This window comes from Carcharhinus amblyrhynchos, unplaced genomic scaffold, assembly GCF_965287045.1.
Source record: "Carcharhinus amblyrhynchos unplaced genomic scaffold, sCarAmb.v2.hapA scaffold_650, whole genome shotgun sequence".
Taxonomy (NCBI): domain Eukaryota; kingdom Metazoa; phylum Chordata; class Chondrichthyes; order Carcharhiniformes; family Carcharhinidae; genus Carcharhinus; species Carcharhinus amblyrhynchos.
In genome coordinates, this window is record NW_027650390.1 from 6,935 (window position 1) to 20,155 (window position 13,221).

Here is a 13,221-nt window from a genome sequence, read left to right on the forward strand (position 1 = left end):
GGGGGTTTCAGGTCAATTAGCTGGGCTGGGGTTGAAGATGGTGAGGTTATCATTGTCACGCAGAACCTGGGACAGGAGATGGCAGCTGTCCGAGACGCCGCCGGCTAAAACCTTCATCCGCTCCCGGAAGGTGGGCACCGGGGTGCCGCTGGCCGTCAGCAGGGAGACGTCCCGGATCCACTGGACCAAGAGGAGGCAGGACGAGGCCACGCGCCGGGCCCCCTCCAGGATGCTGGCGTGGATGGCCCTGGCCTGGGACGGCAGCACCGCCGGGCGGCCCAGGAACTGGGGCTCGGTGGCCAGCCCCACCAGGGCGCGCACCGAGTGCAGCAGGGGCCCGCCAAAGACCACGCAGCGCGCCCGGGCCCGCTCGCTGGGCGCCGCCCTCAGCTCCCGCAGGCAGGACAGCAGGGCCCGGGCGCAGCACGACGCCCCCCGCAGGCCCAGCCTGAACTGCTCGCGGGCCAGGGGGTCGCGGGCCGCCTCGGCCGGGGGCCGGCAGCACTGGGCCAGCCCCCGCAGGGCCCGGCTCAGGCCCTGCGCCAGGTCGGAGAGCGCGGCGGGCGAGAGCTCGCCGAGGGGCAGGCTCCTCAGGCCCCGGCAGCGCTGCTCCACCTCCTGCTCCAGCGCCGACACCCGGTACTGCTCGACGGGGCCGGGGCGGGCCGGCTGGGACCCCGGCACCTCCAGCGCCGCCAGGTAGCCGGCGTGCGAGGAGCACTCCAGCAGGGCCACCACCAGGTTGCAGAGCTCCACCAGGCCGCGCCCCACCTCGGCCTCCCTGCTGACCGGCGCCAGGCGCCGCAGCTCGTGCACCAGGATGGCCAGGCCCTTGGTCCTGGCGATGATGGTGTCCCGGCACTTCTCGAAGGACTCCCCGCAGGCGCTCAGGCTCTGGGCGTCCACCGGCCGGGCCTCGCAGGACAGCAGCAGCTCCGACACCCGCTGGATCTTCCTCTTGCACGAGTCGGAGATGTAGACCAGGCGGTTCTCGTTGTAGGCCGTGGGGCCGTCCAGGGCGCCCTCCCAGCCACCGCAGTCCATCTCGCTCCCCCGCCCCAAAGCTCCCGCCGGCGTCGTCCTGGTCTCGGGCGGTGGGTGATACTCAGACTTCGTACAGGGCGGTGGGACACTCCGAGTGCGAACCGGGCGGTGGGACACTCCGAGTGCGTACCGGGCGGTGGGACACTCCGAGTGCGTACCGGGCGGTGGGACACTCCGAGTGCGTACCGGGCGGTGGGACACTCCGAGTGCGTACCGGGCGGTGGGACACTCCGAGTGCGTACCGGGCGGTGGGACACTCCGAGTGCGTACCGGGCGGTGGGACACTCCCGAGTGCGTACCGGGCGGTGGGACACTCTGAGTGCGTACCGGGCGGTGGGAACACTCTGAATGCGTACCGGGCAGCGGCTGGGACACTCAAGAGTGCGTACTGGGCAATCAGTGCGTAACAGGCAGCGGGACACTCAGACGAGCACCGGGCAGTAGCGTGGGGAGGAGATACTCAGAGTGCGTACCGGGCAGTCGCCGTGTGCCTAAGGCGCCTCTGCTATCTGGCTCACCGGGACTGGCCAGTCAATTGTCGGAACGTCCAAGGCAGACCTGCCCCCCCCCTCTCTTTCTGACGTTCCCGTCTCCCAGCTTCTGGTTGCTTCGGGGGAAGTACCGGACGCCTCTTAAACCGTGTCACCAAATGCGCCGCTCTCGACTCGCCGTCTCTCCCTCGCGTGCCTGAACGCGCGCGTGTGGGTCTCCCGAGTTTCGAATCCGATTCCGACGAAATAAGGATCCTGGGGGCTTAGGGCCGCCGATCGGGAACCGGGTGGCAGCCGGAGGGAAGGGGGAGATCACGCTCACCGGAGCGACGCCTGCTGCTGCGGTCTCGCCGAGACTCACTCCAGTCTGGAGTGACTGCAATCCTGCTGGTTCTCACCAGGAGTTCTGCTCGCGCCCAAGCTCAGGAAGTGGAGCAGAGGCGGAGGAGGCGGCGAGAGAGAGAGAGAGAGAGAGCAGGGAAGGGTGAGGTTACTCCCGGTTTCCCGTGGAGTTTGAATGCAATCAAGACTTGGAAACGAGCGGGGGTTTTGCTGGTGCGTTAGCACAGAGGTCTCTCCTGCAGATTAACGCTGTACGCGCCACATCCCTCCCCGCACCAGACGTGTCCTGATTTCTTTGCACGTTTGCGCTGTCAGATTATATTTTCAGCCTCTCCTGTGTGTGTGGTCCCCACTGAATGAGCCTCCCCCCAACCTCTGTGTCTCGCAGTAGATGGTGGTGAGAGGGGAGGGGAGGGGGAAACACCACATCTAACCTCAGCTACACAGGAACCAAAGTGCTCACTTTTTAAACTGTGCGTTCTGTCCACCGCACCCACCACCCCCCCACCCACCCCCCCCCACTGAATTTCTCTGGATCTGTTCACAGTTTCAACAGTGCGGCGCTCCCTCAGCACCGACCCTCCCCCACAGTGCGGCGCTCCCTCAGCACCGACCCTCCCCCACAGTGCGGCACTCCCTCAGCACCGACCCTCCCCCACAGTGCGGCGCTCCCTCGGCACCGACCCTCCCCCACAGTGCGGCGCTCCCTCGGCACCGACCCTCCCCCACAGTGCGGCACTCCCTCAGCACCGACCCTCCCCCACAGTGCGGCGCTCCCTCAGCACCGACCCTCCCCCACAGTGCGGCGCTCCCTCAGCACCGACCCTCCCACAGTGCGGCGCTCCCTCAGAACTGACCCTCCCGCAGTGCGGCGCTCCCTCGGCACTGACCCTCCCACAGTGCAGCGCTACCTCAGCACTGACCCTCCCCACAGTGCGGCGCTCCGTCGGCACCAACCGTCCCACAGTGCGGCGCTCCCTCGGCACCGACCCTCCCGCAGTGTGGCGCTCCCTCGGCACTGACCCTCCCACGGTGCGGCGCCCCCTCGGCACTGACCCTCCCACAGTGCGGCACTCCCTCAGCACTGACCCTCCCACAGTGCGGCGCTCCCTCAGCACCGACCCTCCCACAGTGTGGCGCTCCCTCAGCACCGACCCTCCCGCAGAGCGGCGCTCCCTCAGCACCGACCCTCCCACGGTGCGGCGCTCCCTCGGCACCGACCCTCCCACAGTGCGGCACTCCCTCGGCACCGACCCTCCCACAGTGCGGCGCTCCCTCGGCACCAACCCTCCCGCAGTGCGGCGCTCCCTCGGCACTGACCCTCCCACAGTGCGGCACTCCCTCAGCACCGACCCTCCCACGGTGCGGCGCTCCCTCAGCACTGACCCTCCCACGGTGCGGCGCTCCCTCAGCACTGACCCTCCCACGGTGCGGCGCTCCCTCAGCACCGACCATCCCACGGTGCTGAGGAGCATGTCTTGGTGCTGGGAAAGATCAGGCAGTGGGCAATATGTTTTGGCAGGGAAATAAAATGTCTGGTATTGAGAGATGGTTGAGTGTTTATTTAAACAGAATCTGAGTAACACATCGTGTGAAAGTGATGATATAACCTGTAAGGGGAGAGGATGGAAGGGTTCACACTTGGCAAGGGAACCCTCTTCGGAAACAGAGAGCAGGTTTGAAGTGGGGGGGATTGGGTTGTGGGGCTGGATGGGGGTGGCACGGCAACAGCACACACCCTCAAAATTGCAGATCCTCGAGCAACATATAAGGCTCTGGTCAAACCCCATTTGTGAGCAGTTTTGGGGGTCCCGTATCTAAGGAAGGATGTGCCGGGCCTTGGAAAAGGTCCAGAGGAGGTTCACAAGAATGATCCCTGGAATGAAGAGCGTGTCGGATGAGGAACGGGTTGAGGACTCTGGGTCTGTACTCGTTGGAGTTTAGAAGGATAAGGGGTGGGATCTTATTGAAACTTACAGGATACTGCGAGGCCCTGGATAGAGTGGACGTGGAGAGGATGTTTCCACTAGTAGGAAAAACTAGAACCAGAGAGGGCACAACCTCAGGCTAAAGGGACGATCCTTTAAAACAGAGATGAGGAGGAATTTCTTCAGACAGAGAGTGGGGAATGTGTGGAACTCTTTGCCGCAGAGGAGGCCGGGTCACTGAGTGTCTTTAAGACAGAGATAGATAGTTCCTTCCTTAGAAATGAGGCCCCAAATTAGATATGAGGTCACAATCTTCCAAATTAGGTCTGACTAGAGCCTTATACAGTCTCACCGATGGGCTGAAGGGCCTAATCCTGCTCTTGTACCTTACGAACTTACGAGGAAGGATGGCACTGTAGGTGGTTCAGAAGAGGTTGACGCAATTGATTCTAGGTTTGAGGGGGCTAGAAGGAGTGGTTGGGCAGCCAATTACTACTGGAATCTGAAACCAAAAGAGAAAATGCTGGAAAATCTCATGCAGGTCTGGAAGGAGAGAGAGGAGCTGACGTTTTGAGTCCCATTGCCAAAGCTTTCTCCTCTCCTTTGCAGACTCTGTCAGGCCTTCCAGTGACGCATTTTGGTCGATCGAACCAGGGCAGGACTTGCTCAGTTAATGTTAGGGCGTTGGAGGAGAGTTACAGAACAAAGAGATCTGGGGGTACAGGTTCACGGCTCCTTGAAAGTGGTGGACAGCGTGTTGAAGAAGGCGTACGGCATGGTAGAAGCAGAGAGATTATTTCCACTTAGAAAGGAAACCAGAACTAGAGGGCACAGCCTCAAAATAAAGGGGGAGTCAATTTAAAACAGAGTTGAGGAGGAACTTCTTCTCCCAGAGGGTAGTGAATCTTTGGAATTCTCTGCCTATTGAAGCTACTTTGCTAAATGTGTTTAAGTCACAGGTAGATAGATTTCTGACCAATAAGGGAATTAAGGGTTATGGGGAGCAGGCGGGTAAGTGGAACTGAACCACTATCAGATCAGCCATGATCTTATTGAATGGCGGGGGCAGGCTCGAGGGGCCAGATGGCCTACTCCTGCTCCTATTTCTTATGTTCTTATGTTATGCTGGGTTTCATCGGTCAGAACATTGAATACAGGAGTTGGGACGCCTTGTTGAAGTTGTACAAGACATCGGTAAGGCCACACTTGGAATACTGTGTACAGTTCTGGCCACCTTATTATAGAAAGGTTATTATTAAACTAGAAAGAGTGCAGAAAAGATTGACTAGGATGCTACTGGGACTTGATGGTTTGAGTTATAAGGAGAAGCTGGATACTTTTATCTCTGGAGTGTAGGAGGCTGAGGGGTCACCTTATAGAGGTCTATAAAATAATGAGGGGCATAGACCAGCTAGATAGTCAATATCTTTTCCCAAAGGTAGGGAAGTTTAAAACTAGAGGGCATAGGTTTAAGGTGAGAGGGGAGAGATACAAAAAGATCCAGAGGGGCAATTGTTTCACACAGAGGATGGTGAGTGTCTGGAGCGAGCTGCCAAAAGTAGTGGTAGAGGCGGGTACAATTTTGTCTCTTAAAAAGCATTTAGACAGTTACATGGGTACGATTCTGATAGACGAGGGAATTAAGGGTTATGGGCAGATAGCGGGAAAGTGGAACTGATCCACTTCAGATCAGCCATGATCTTATTGAATGGCGGGGCAGGCTCGAAGGGCTAGATGGCCTACTCCTGCTCCTCTTTCTTATGTTCTTCTGTAGGATGGGTATAGAGGGCTATGGGCCAAATGCGGGCAATTGGGACTAGCTTTGGGGTATTAAAAAAAAATCAGCACGGACAAGTTGGGCCAAAGGGCCTGTTTCCATGCTGTAAACCTCTGTAACCTCATTTTCTCTTTAGCATGAGATGGGAAGTCAGTCACGACCCTATAGAATGGCTGGAAGGGCCGAACGACCTACTCTCTCTGCTTCTCGTTCCCCGTGTTCCTAAGGTATGCCTGAGGCCAGGGCAGGGCGGGGGCGTGCGTCTTGGTACTCTGTGTGAGGTTTGGAGCGATTCCAACGTGAGGGGGGACAGAAGGAAAGCGAGGGGTGTGTGTGTGTGTGTGAGAGGGGGGTCGGTGGTTGGGGGGGTGGGGGGGCATGGCGACGCAGGTCGGCCGCGAGCGAAGCGAAAGGGAGGGGATATCAGGAGCTGGAGGGGGCTGAATGGCCTGGGCAGTGCAAGCACTGGCTCGATAAGGGGAGTGTTGGGTGGGTCAGAGACGCATACGCGAGGTGGGTGAAAAGCGATCTTCTTTCCTTCTCTGGGATGGGGCTCCTCCCCCACTCTTTCTCTCTCTCTCTCTCTCTCTCTCTCTGTCCACTCTCCCCTCCTGCTCTGCCTCGGACGGGATGTCTCGAGAGGGGGTTGGGGAGGTCCGAAGAGGGAGTGAAATTCCCTCGGGAGTTAACGAAAGCGATCCTCCGGTTCGCTGAACTTTTTGCGTTTTCGGGTGGAGATTTCGTCCTGGCTGCAGGGAATATCCAGCTGGCAAACCTGGAGGTGGGGGTGGGGGGGGGGGGGGGCGGCGGAAGCGGTGTGAGTGGGATTGGGGGAGGGGGATACAGGAGGGAGGACGTTACGGAGAATTCGCACTGACCACCCCGTTGACTCCCAACTCCCCCCCACCCCCACCCCCCGCCCCCACTGCCCCCTTCACCGTCCGAGTCAATGCGCCACGTCCCGCGTCCCTTCAGCACCCCCTCCCCCGCCCCCCCAACTCCTGTGGTGGCCCGATTGGCGCACAGAAGGATCCCACGTTGGCGACGGCGAGCAAGCCTGCGTTCACACAGCGCCCTCCCCCAGCGCCCCGAGGCGTCCAGCGATCCTGCTTTTCACACAATCAGAAGCTTCTCTTCCCCCAGGGTGGAAGAGTCAATGGCTAGGTGGGGGGGGGGCCACAGGTTCAAGGTGCGAGGGGCAAGGTTTAAAGGAGATGTACGAGGTAGATTTTTTTTTACACAGAGGGTGGTGGGTGCCTGGAACTCGTTGCCAGGGGAGGGAGTGGAAGCAGATACGATAGTGAGTTTTAAGGGGCGTCTTGACAAATCCATGAACAGGATGGGAATAGAGGGATGTGGTCCCTGGAAGGGTAGGGGGTTTTGGTTCAGTCGGGGCAGCATGGTCGGTGCAGGCTTGGAGGGGCCGAAGGGCCTGTCCCTGTGCTGTAATTTCTCCTTCCCACCCCTCCTTTCCCCGTATCCCCAGCCATAACATCATTCTGGTTGTGTTTTCAGGAGCAACAATCTGGAATTGGGGAGAGTGTGGAGCTCAGCGACGGAGCAGTGGCCAAGGAAGGGTGTATCTAAGGAAGGACGTGGTGGCCTTGGAAAGGGTCCAGAGGAGGTTCCACGAGAATGATCCCTGGAGTGAACAGGGAATGGTTGAGGGCTCTGGGTCTGTACTCGTTGGAGTTTAGAAGGATGAGGGGGGGGGGATCTTATTGAAACTTACAGGATACTGCGAGGCCCTGGATAGAGTGGACGTGGAGAGGATGTTTCCACTAGTAGGAAAAACTAGAACCAGAGAGGGCACAACCTCAGGGTAAAGGGACGATCCTTTAAAACAGAGATGGGGAGGAATTTCTTCAGCCAGAGAGTGGGGAATCTGTGGAACTCTTTGCTGCAGAGGAGGCCGGGTCACTGAGTGTCTTTAAGACAGAGATAGATAGGTTCCTGATTAATAAGGGGATCGGGGTTATGGGGAAAAGGCAGGAGAATGGGGGGATGAGAAAAATATCAGCCATGATTGAATGGGGGAGCAGTCATGATGGGGGCGAGGAGGGGGAAGAGAAGGCGAGGGAGGGGTGGGGGTGAGGAGGGGGGAGAGAAGGCGAGGGAGGGGTGGGGGTTTGGGGTGAGGAGGGGGGGGAGAGAAGGCGAGGGAGGGATGAGGGTACGGGGTGAAGAGAAGGCGAGGGAGGGGTGGGGGTTTGGGGTGAGGAGGGGGGAGAGAAGGTGAGGGAGGGTTGAGGGTACGGGGTGAGGAGGGGGAGAGAGAAGGTGAGGGAGGGATGAGGGTACAGGGTGGAGGGGGGGAAGAGAAGGCGAGGGAGGGATGGGGGTACGGGGTGAGGAGGGGGGGAAGAGAAGGCGAGGGAGGGGTGGGGGTACGGGGTGAGGAGTGGGGGAGAGAAGGTGAGGGAGGGATGAGGGTACTAATTCTGCTCCTGTGTCTTATGGTTTTAAGGGGAGATGATCTGGCGGGGGGGGGGGTGATGTGGGGAGAACAGTGATGGAGCAGGGGCTAGGAGGAGGTAATCTGGTGGGACAGAGAGCAGCGCGCGATCATTGCTTTAGCCCGGCACCCTTTCAGATCAACAGAACAGCGCCCCAGCGCGCGAAGGGATCTCGCATCCTCTGTCGAGGGGCCGGGGGGGGGAGGGGAGAGGAGGTAAATAACTGACTCACTGGTTTAGCTCGCGTGGACAACTCCTCTTAGCCGCTGCTTTGCTGGCGCACTGGCTCTTGTCGCCCGAACCCGCTGGGGCTGTGTCTTCCTACAAGCGAAACGGAGAATCAGTTCATGTGAGGCGTTCCCCTCCGCTGCTGGTAAAAACAGCAACCCCCCCCCCCCCACCACCCAACCCTGAATACCCACCCCTCCCTCGCCTTCTCGCTCCCCCCTCCTCACCCCCACCCCTCCCTCACCTTCTCTCTCCCCCCTCCTCACCACAAATCCCCACCCCTCTTCAACCCGAACCCTCATCCCTCCCTCGCCTTCTCTCTGCTCCCTCCTCACCCCGAACCCTCACCCCCTCTTCAACCCGAACCCTCACCCCTCCCTCGCCTTCTCTCTGCCCCCTCCTCACCCCAAACCCTCCCCCCTCCCTCGCCTTATCTCTGCTCCCTCCTCACCCTGAACCCTCCTCAACCCGAACCCTCATCCCTCCCTCACCTTCTCTCAGCCCCCTCTTCACCCCAAACCCTCACCCCTCCCTCGCCTTCTCTTCTTCCCCCCTCCTCACCCCGAGCTCCCCCCTCCTCACCCTGAACCCTCACCGCTCCCTTGCCTTCCCTGCCCCCTCCTCACACTGAACACCCACCCCTCCCTCGCCTTCTCTTCCCCCCTCCTCATCCCCAACCCTCCCTCGCCTACCTTCCCCCCCTCCTCACCCTGAAACCTCCACCCTCCTCACCCCGAACCCCGACCTCTCCCTCGCCGTCCCTCCCCCTACCCTGTCTCCGATAGAGTCTTCTTTTTAATTCAGCCACGGGACATGGCTGTCTCTGGTTGGCCAGTATTTATGGCCCATCCCCAGTTGACCCTTTGAACTTGCCAGTGGCCTGCTGGGCCACTTCGGAGGGCAGTTGCCCTTGGACCACTAGATGGGCAATACGCACCTTTGGGTGGCACGGTGGCTAACACTGCTGCTTCACAGCACCAGGGACCTGGATTCGATTCCCGGTCTCGGGTCACTGTCTGTGCAGAGTCTGCACATTCTCCCCGTGTCAGCGTGGGTTTCCTCCGGGTGCTCCGGTTTCCTCCCACAGTCCAAAGATGTGCAGGTTAGGTGGATTGGCCAGACTAAATTGCCCCTTAGTGTCAGGGGATTAGCAGGGTAAACGTGTGCAGTTACAAGGATGGGGCTTGGATGGGATTGTTGTCGGTGCAGACTTGACAGGCCGAATGGCTTATCTCTGCACTGTGGGGATTCACTGAGCCTGAAAGACTCCGATGCCCTGGGATGCCTGAGCAGCGGAGAGGACGGGGACGGGGTGAGGGGAAACTGTATTCATTATCCGCCACTTCCCAAGGCTGGACTGGACACTCACAGATACATGGAAGAGTTTCCCACTCCGTGTCCTCCTCCCTGTGAGTTCCATATCTGATGTCTTCTTCGCCAAACTGTCCATCTGCCCAGAGATAATAAAACGCAATAAAATATCCTGAATTGTGTTAGTTGACTGAGGCAGAAAGAAAGAGAGGGAGAGACAGAGACAGAGAGAGAGGGAGAGACAGAGACAGAGAGAGAGAGACAGAGAGAGAGAGAGACAGAGAGAGACAGAGACAGAGAGACAGAGACAGAGAGACAGAGAGAGATGGGGAGAGAGAGAGAGACAGAGAGAGAGAGAAAGAGACAGAGAGAGAGAGAAAGAGAGAGAGAGAGACAGCGAAAGAGAGAGGGAGAGATAGAGAGACAGAGAGAGAGAGAGAGAGAAAGGAACAGCGACAGAGACAGATAGACAGAGAGAGAGAGAGAGATAGGGAGACAGAGAAAGAGAGATGGAGAGAGAGAGGCAGAGAGAGACAGAGACTGAGATAGAGATAGAGACAGAGAGAGAGATAGAGACAGAGAGAGAGAGAGACACAGAGTCAGAGAGAGAGAGAAAAAGAGACAGAGAGACAGCTAGAGAGAGAAAAACAGAGGGAGAGACATAGAGAGAGAGAGAGAGAGAGACAGAGAAAAAGAGAGGGAGAGAGAGACAGACATAGAGAGGGGAGAGAGAGAGAGAAAAACAGAGGGAGAGACAGAGAGAAGACAGAGAGAGAGAGTGATACAGGAGAGACAGGACAGTAAATGATAAATCGATCCTCAGTCAGCCCAATTGTGAAAGTAGATACTAATATTCCCCTGCATAATGGGTTTATCTACGGACCACAGTGTTATCCACGTGAAATGAAGTGGAAGTGGTCGAGAACTTCAAGTTTTTAGGTGTCCAGATCACCAATAACCTGTCCTGGTCCCCCCCATGCTGACACTATAGTTAAGAAAGTCCCACCAATGCCTCTACTTTCTCAGGATGCTAAGGAAATTTGGCATGTCCGCAACGACTCTCACCAATTTTTACAGATGCCCCATAGAAAGCATTCTTTCTGGTTGTATCACAGCTCGGTCTGGGCTCCTGCTCTGCCCAAGAACACAAGGAACTACAAAAGGGTGGTGAATGTAGCCCAAACCCATCACACAAACCAGCCTGCCATCCATTGACTCCGTCTACACTTCCCGCTGCCTCAGGGAAAAGCAGCCGGCATAATCAAGGACCCCCCCCACACACCCAGGACGTTCTCTCTTCCACCTTCTTCCATCGGGAAAAAGATACAAAAGTCTGAGGTCCCGTACCGACCGACTCAAGAACAGCTTCTTCCCTGCTGCTGTCAGACTTTTGAATGGACCTACCTCGCATTAAGCTGATCTTTCTCTACACCCTCGCTGTGACTGTAACACTACATTCTGCACCCTCTCCTTTCCTTCTCCCTTATGTAATCTATCAACGGTATGCTTTGTCTGTACAGCGTGCTAGAAACAATACTTTTCACTGTATCCCAATATATGTGACAATAATAAATCAAATCTATGTACTCTACGAATGGTATGCTTTGTTTGTATAGCGTGCAAAAAGCAAGTGGTGGGGTTATTGCAGAAGGTCGGGGGCATGGAGTTGGGGGTAGGGTGTTAGCGTGGTAGAGGATTGGTTGTCAAATAGGAGGCAGAGAGTGGGGGTTAATGGGTGCTATTCGGATTAGCGGATGGTGACTAGTGGAGTGCCCCAGGGGTTGGTGCTGGGGCCTCAGCTATTTACCATTTATACAGATGATCTGGAGGAGGGAACCGAGTGTATGGTGTCGAAATTTGCTGATGACACCAAGATTGGTGGAACGGCAAATTGCGTGGAGGGTGTGGAGAGTCTGCAGAAGGATCTAGATAGGCTGGGCGAATGGGCCAGGAACTGGCAAATGGAATTTAATGTTGGCAAGTGCGAGGTGGTCCACTTTGGTAGGAATAATGGTAGGAAGGATTATTACTTACGTGGCCAAAAACTGCAGCAGGCGACGGTGCAGAGGGACCTCGGGGTCCTTGTGCATGAGTCGCAAAAACCCAGCCTGCAGGTGCAGCAGGTGGTCAGGAAGGCTAATGGGATGCTGGCCTTCATAGCAAGGGGGATTGAATATAAAAGTAGGGAGGTCTTGCTGCAGCTGTATAGGGCATTGGTGAGGCCGCAGCTGGAGTACTGTGTGCAGTTTTGGTCGCCGCACTTACGCAAGGATATTTTGGCCTTGGAGGGAGTGCAGAGGAGGTTTACTAGGCTGATACCGGAGTTGAGGGGGTTGAGCTATGAGGAGAGGCTGAATAAACTAGGCTTGTACTCGTTAGAGTTTAGAAGAATGAGGGGAGATCTCATTGAGACATATAAGATGATGAATGGGATGGATAGGATAGAGGTGGAGAGACTCTTCCCGCTCAGAAAGGACAGTAGGACTAGGGGGCACAGCCTCAAGATAAAGGGGGGGCGGTTTAGAACGGAGTTGAGGAGGAACTTCTTCACTCAAAGGGTGGTGAATCTCTGGAATTCTCTGCCCGTTGAAGTGGTGGAGGCTGCCTTGCTAAATATTTTTAAGACGCGGGTTGATGGGTTTTTGATAAGCGAGGGGATTAAGGGTTATGGGGAGAGGGCGGGAATGTGGAACTGAGCCACGACAGATCAGCCATGATCTTATTGAATGGTGGGGCAGGCTTGAAGGGCTAGATGGCCTACTCCTGCTCCTATTTCTTATGTTCTTATGATTCTCCCAAAGAAATTCTGAGTGTCGAATTTGAGTAAAAACTGGAGGAAATCCCACGGGATTCTCAAAATGAATCTCCCACACTCTGTGCACTGCAGAGTGTCCTAACGTAAATCGTGATAAAAATCAGGCAGTGGGGTCTATTCCCACTGGAGAGACCAGCAGCATAGCACTGAGTGCGCAACTGCACGTGCGCCAATCTATCAGCTGTTATTGTCAAAAGCAGAAAGCTGGTTACAGCTGCTGCTCAGGGGAAGATAGGAAATAAAAACGGTCTCTCCCAACAGCGTGGGAGATTAGGCAAGGCCCTTCCTTTTGCAACAACAGGAACCACCCCTCCCCACATGCTGGGGATAAGGAAGGAAACTGGGAGCTGCGTGATGCTGGTCAGTACCTGCCAGGGAACTACCCCCAGTTAAAGTGCAGCTGCCCTCTTTATCAGGTCTGGCTGACATGGACTCCAGACACACACACACACATATGCAGAGATACACACACATAGTCAGACACATACACATACACCCTGACACACACACACAGACACACACACAGACAATGATGCGCACATACAGAGACACACGCACAGAGACATACGCACAGACATGCACACACTGATATATACACACACACACACACACAAACGCTCAGAGGCACACTCACAGACGTGCACACATAGAGACACATGCACAGAGACATATGCACAGACGTGCACACATAGATACCCACACACACTCACAGACATGCACACACAGAGACACACATACGCATAGATATACACACACACACACACACACACACACACACAAACCCCGACCTCCCCCTACCCTTAAGCAAGTCACTCTGTTTTCTTTCTAT

General features: G+C 56.7%; 2 protein-coding genes across 2 annotated transcripts in view; both read right to left on the reverse strand.

The window, feature by feature from the left end:
* Positions 1-1,115, reverse strand: LOC145339747 (talin rod domain-containing protein 1-like). Its single transcript, XM_080184272.1, has one exon. It carries the CDS (start codon positions 1,042-1,044, stop codon positions 13-15), a length of 1,032 nt encoding a protein of 343 aa, XP_080040398.1. The 5' UTR covers positions 1,045-1,115; the 3' UTR covers positions 1-12.
* Positions 1,106-13,221, reverse strand: part of LOC145339748 (HORMA domain-containing protein 1-like) — a 27,295-nt gene continuing 15,179 nt past the window's right edge. The window contains exons 12-15 of the mRNA XM_080184274.1: positions 9,636-9,716; positions 8,271-8,359; positions 6,198-6,357; positions 1,106-1,432 (exon numbers count right to left, since the gene is read on the reverse strand). Coding sequence (XP_080040400.1) covers positions 1,106-1,432; positions 6,198-6,357; positions 8,271-8,359; positions 9,636-9,716 — 657 coding nt within the window. The remainder of the gene's footprint in view (positions 1,433-6,197; positions 6,358-8,270; positions 8,360-9,635; positions 9,717-13,221) is intronic.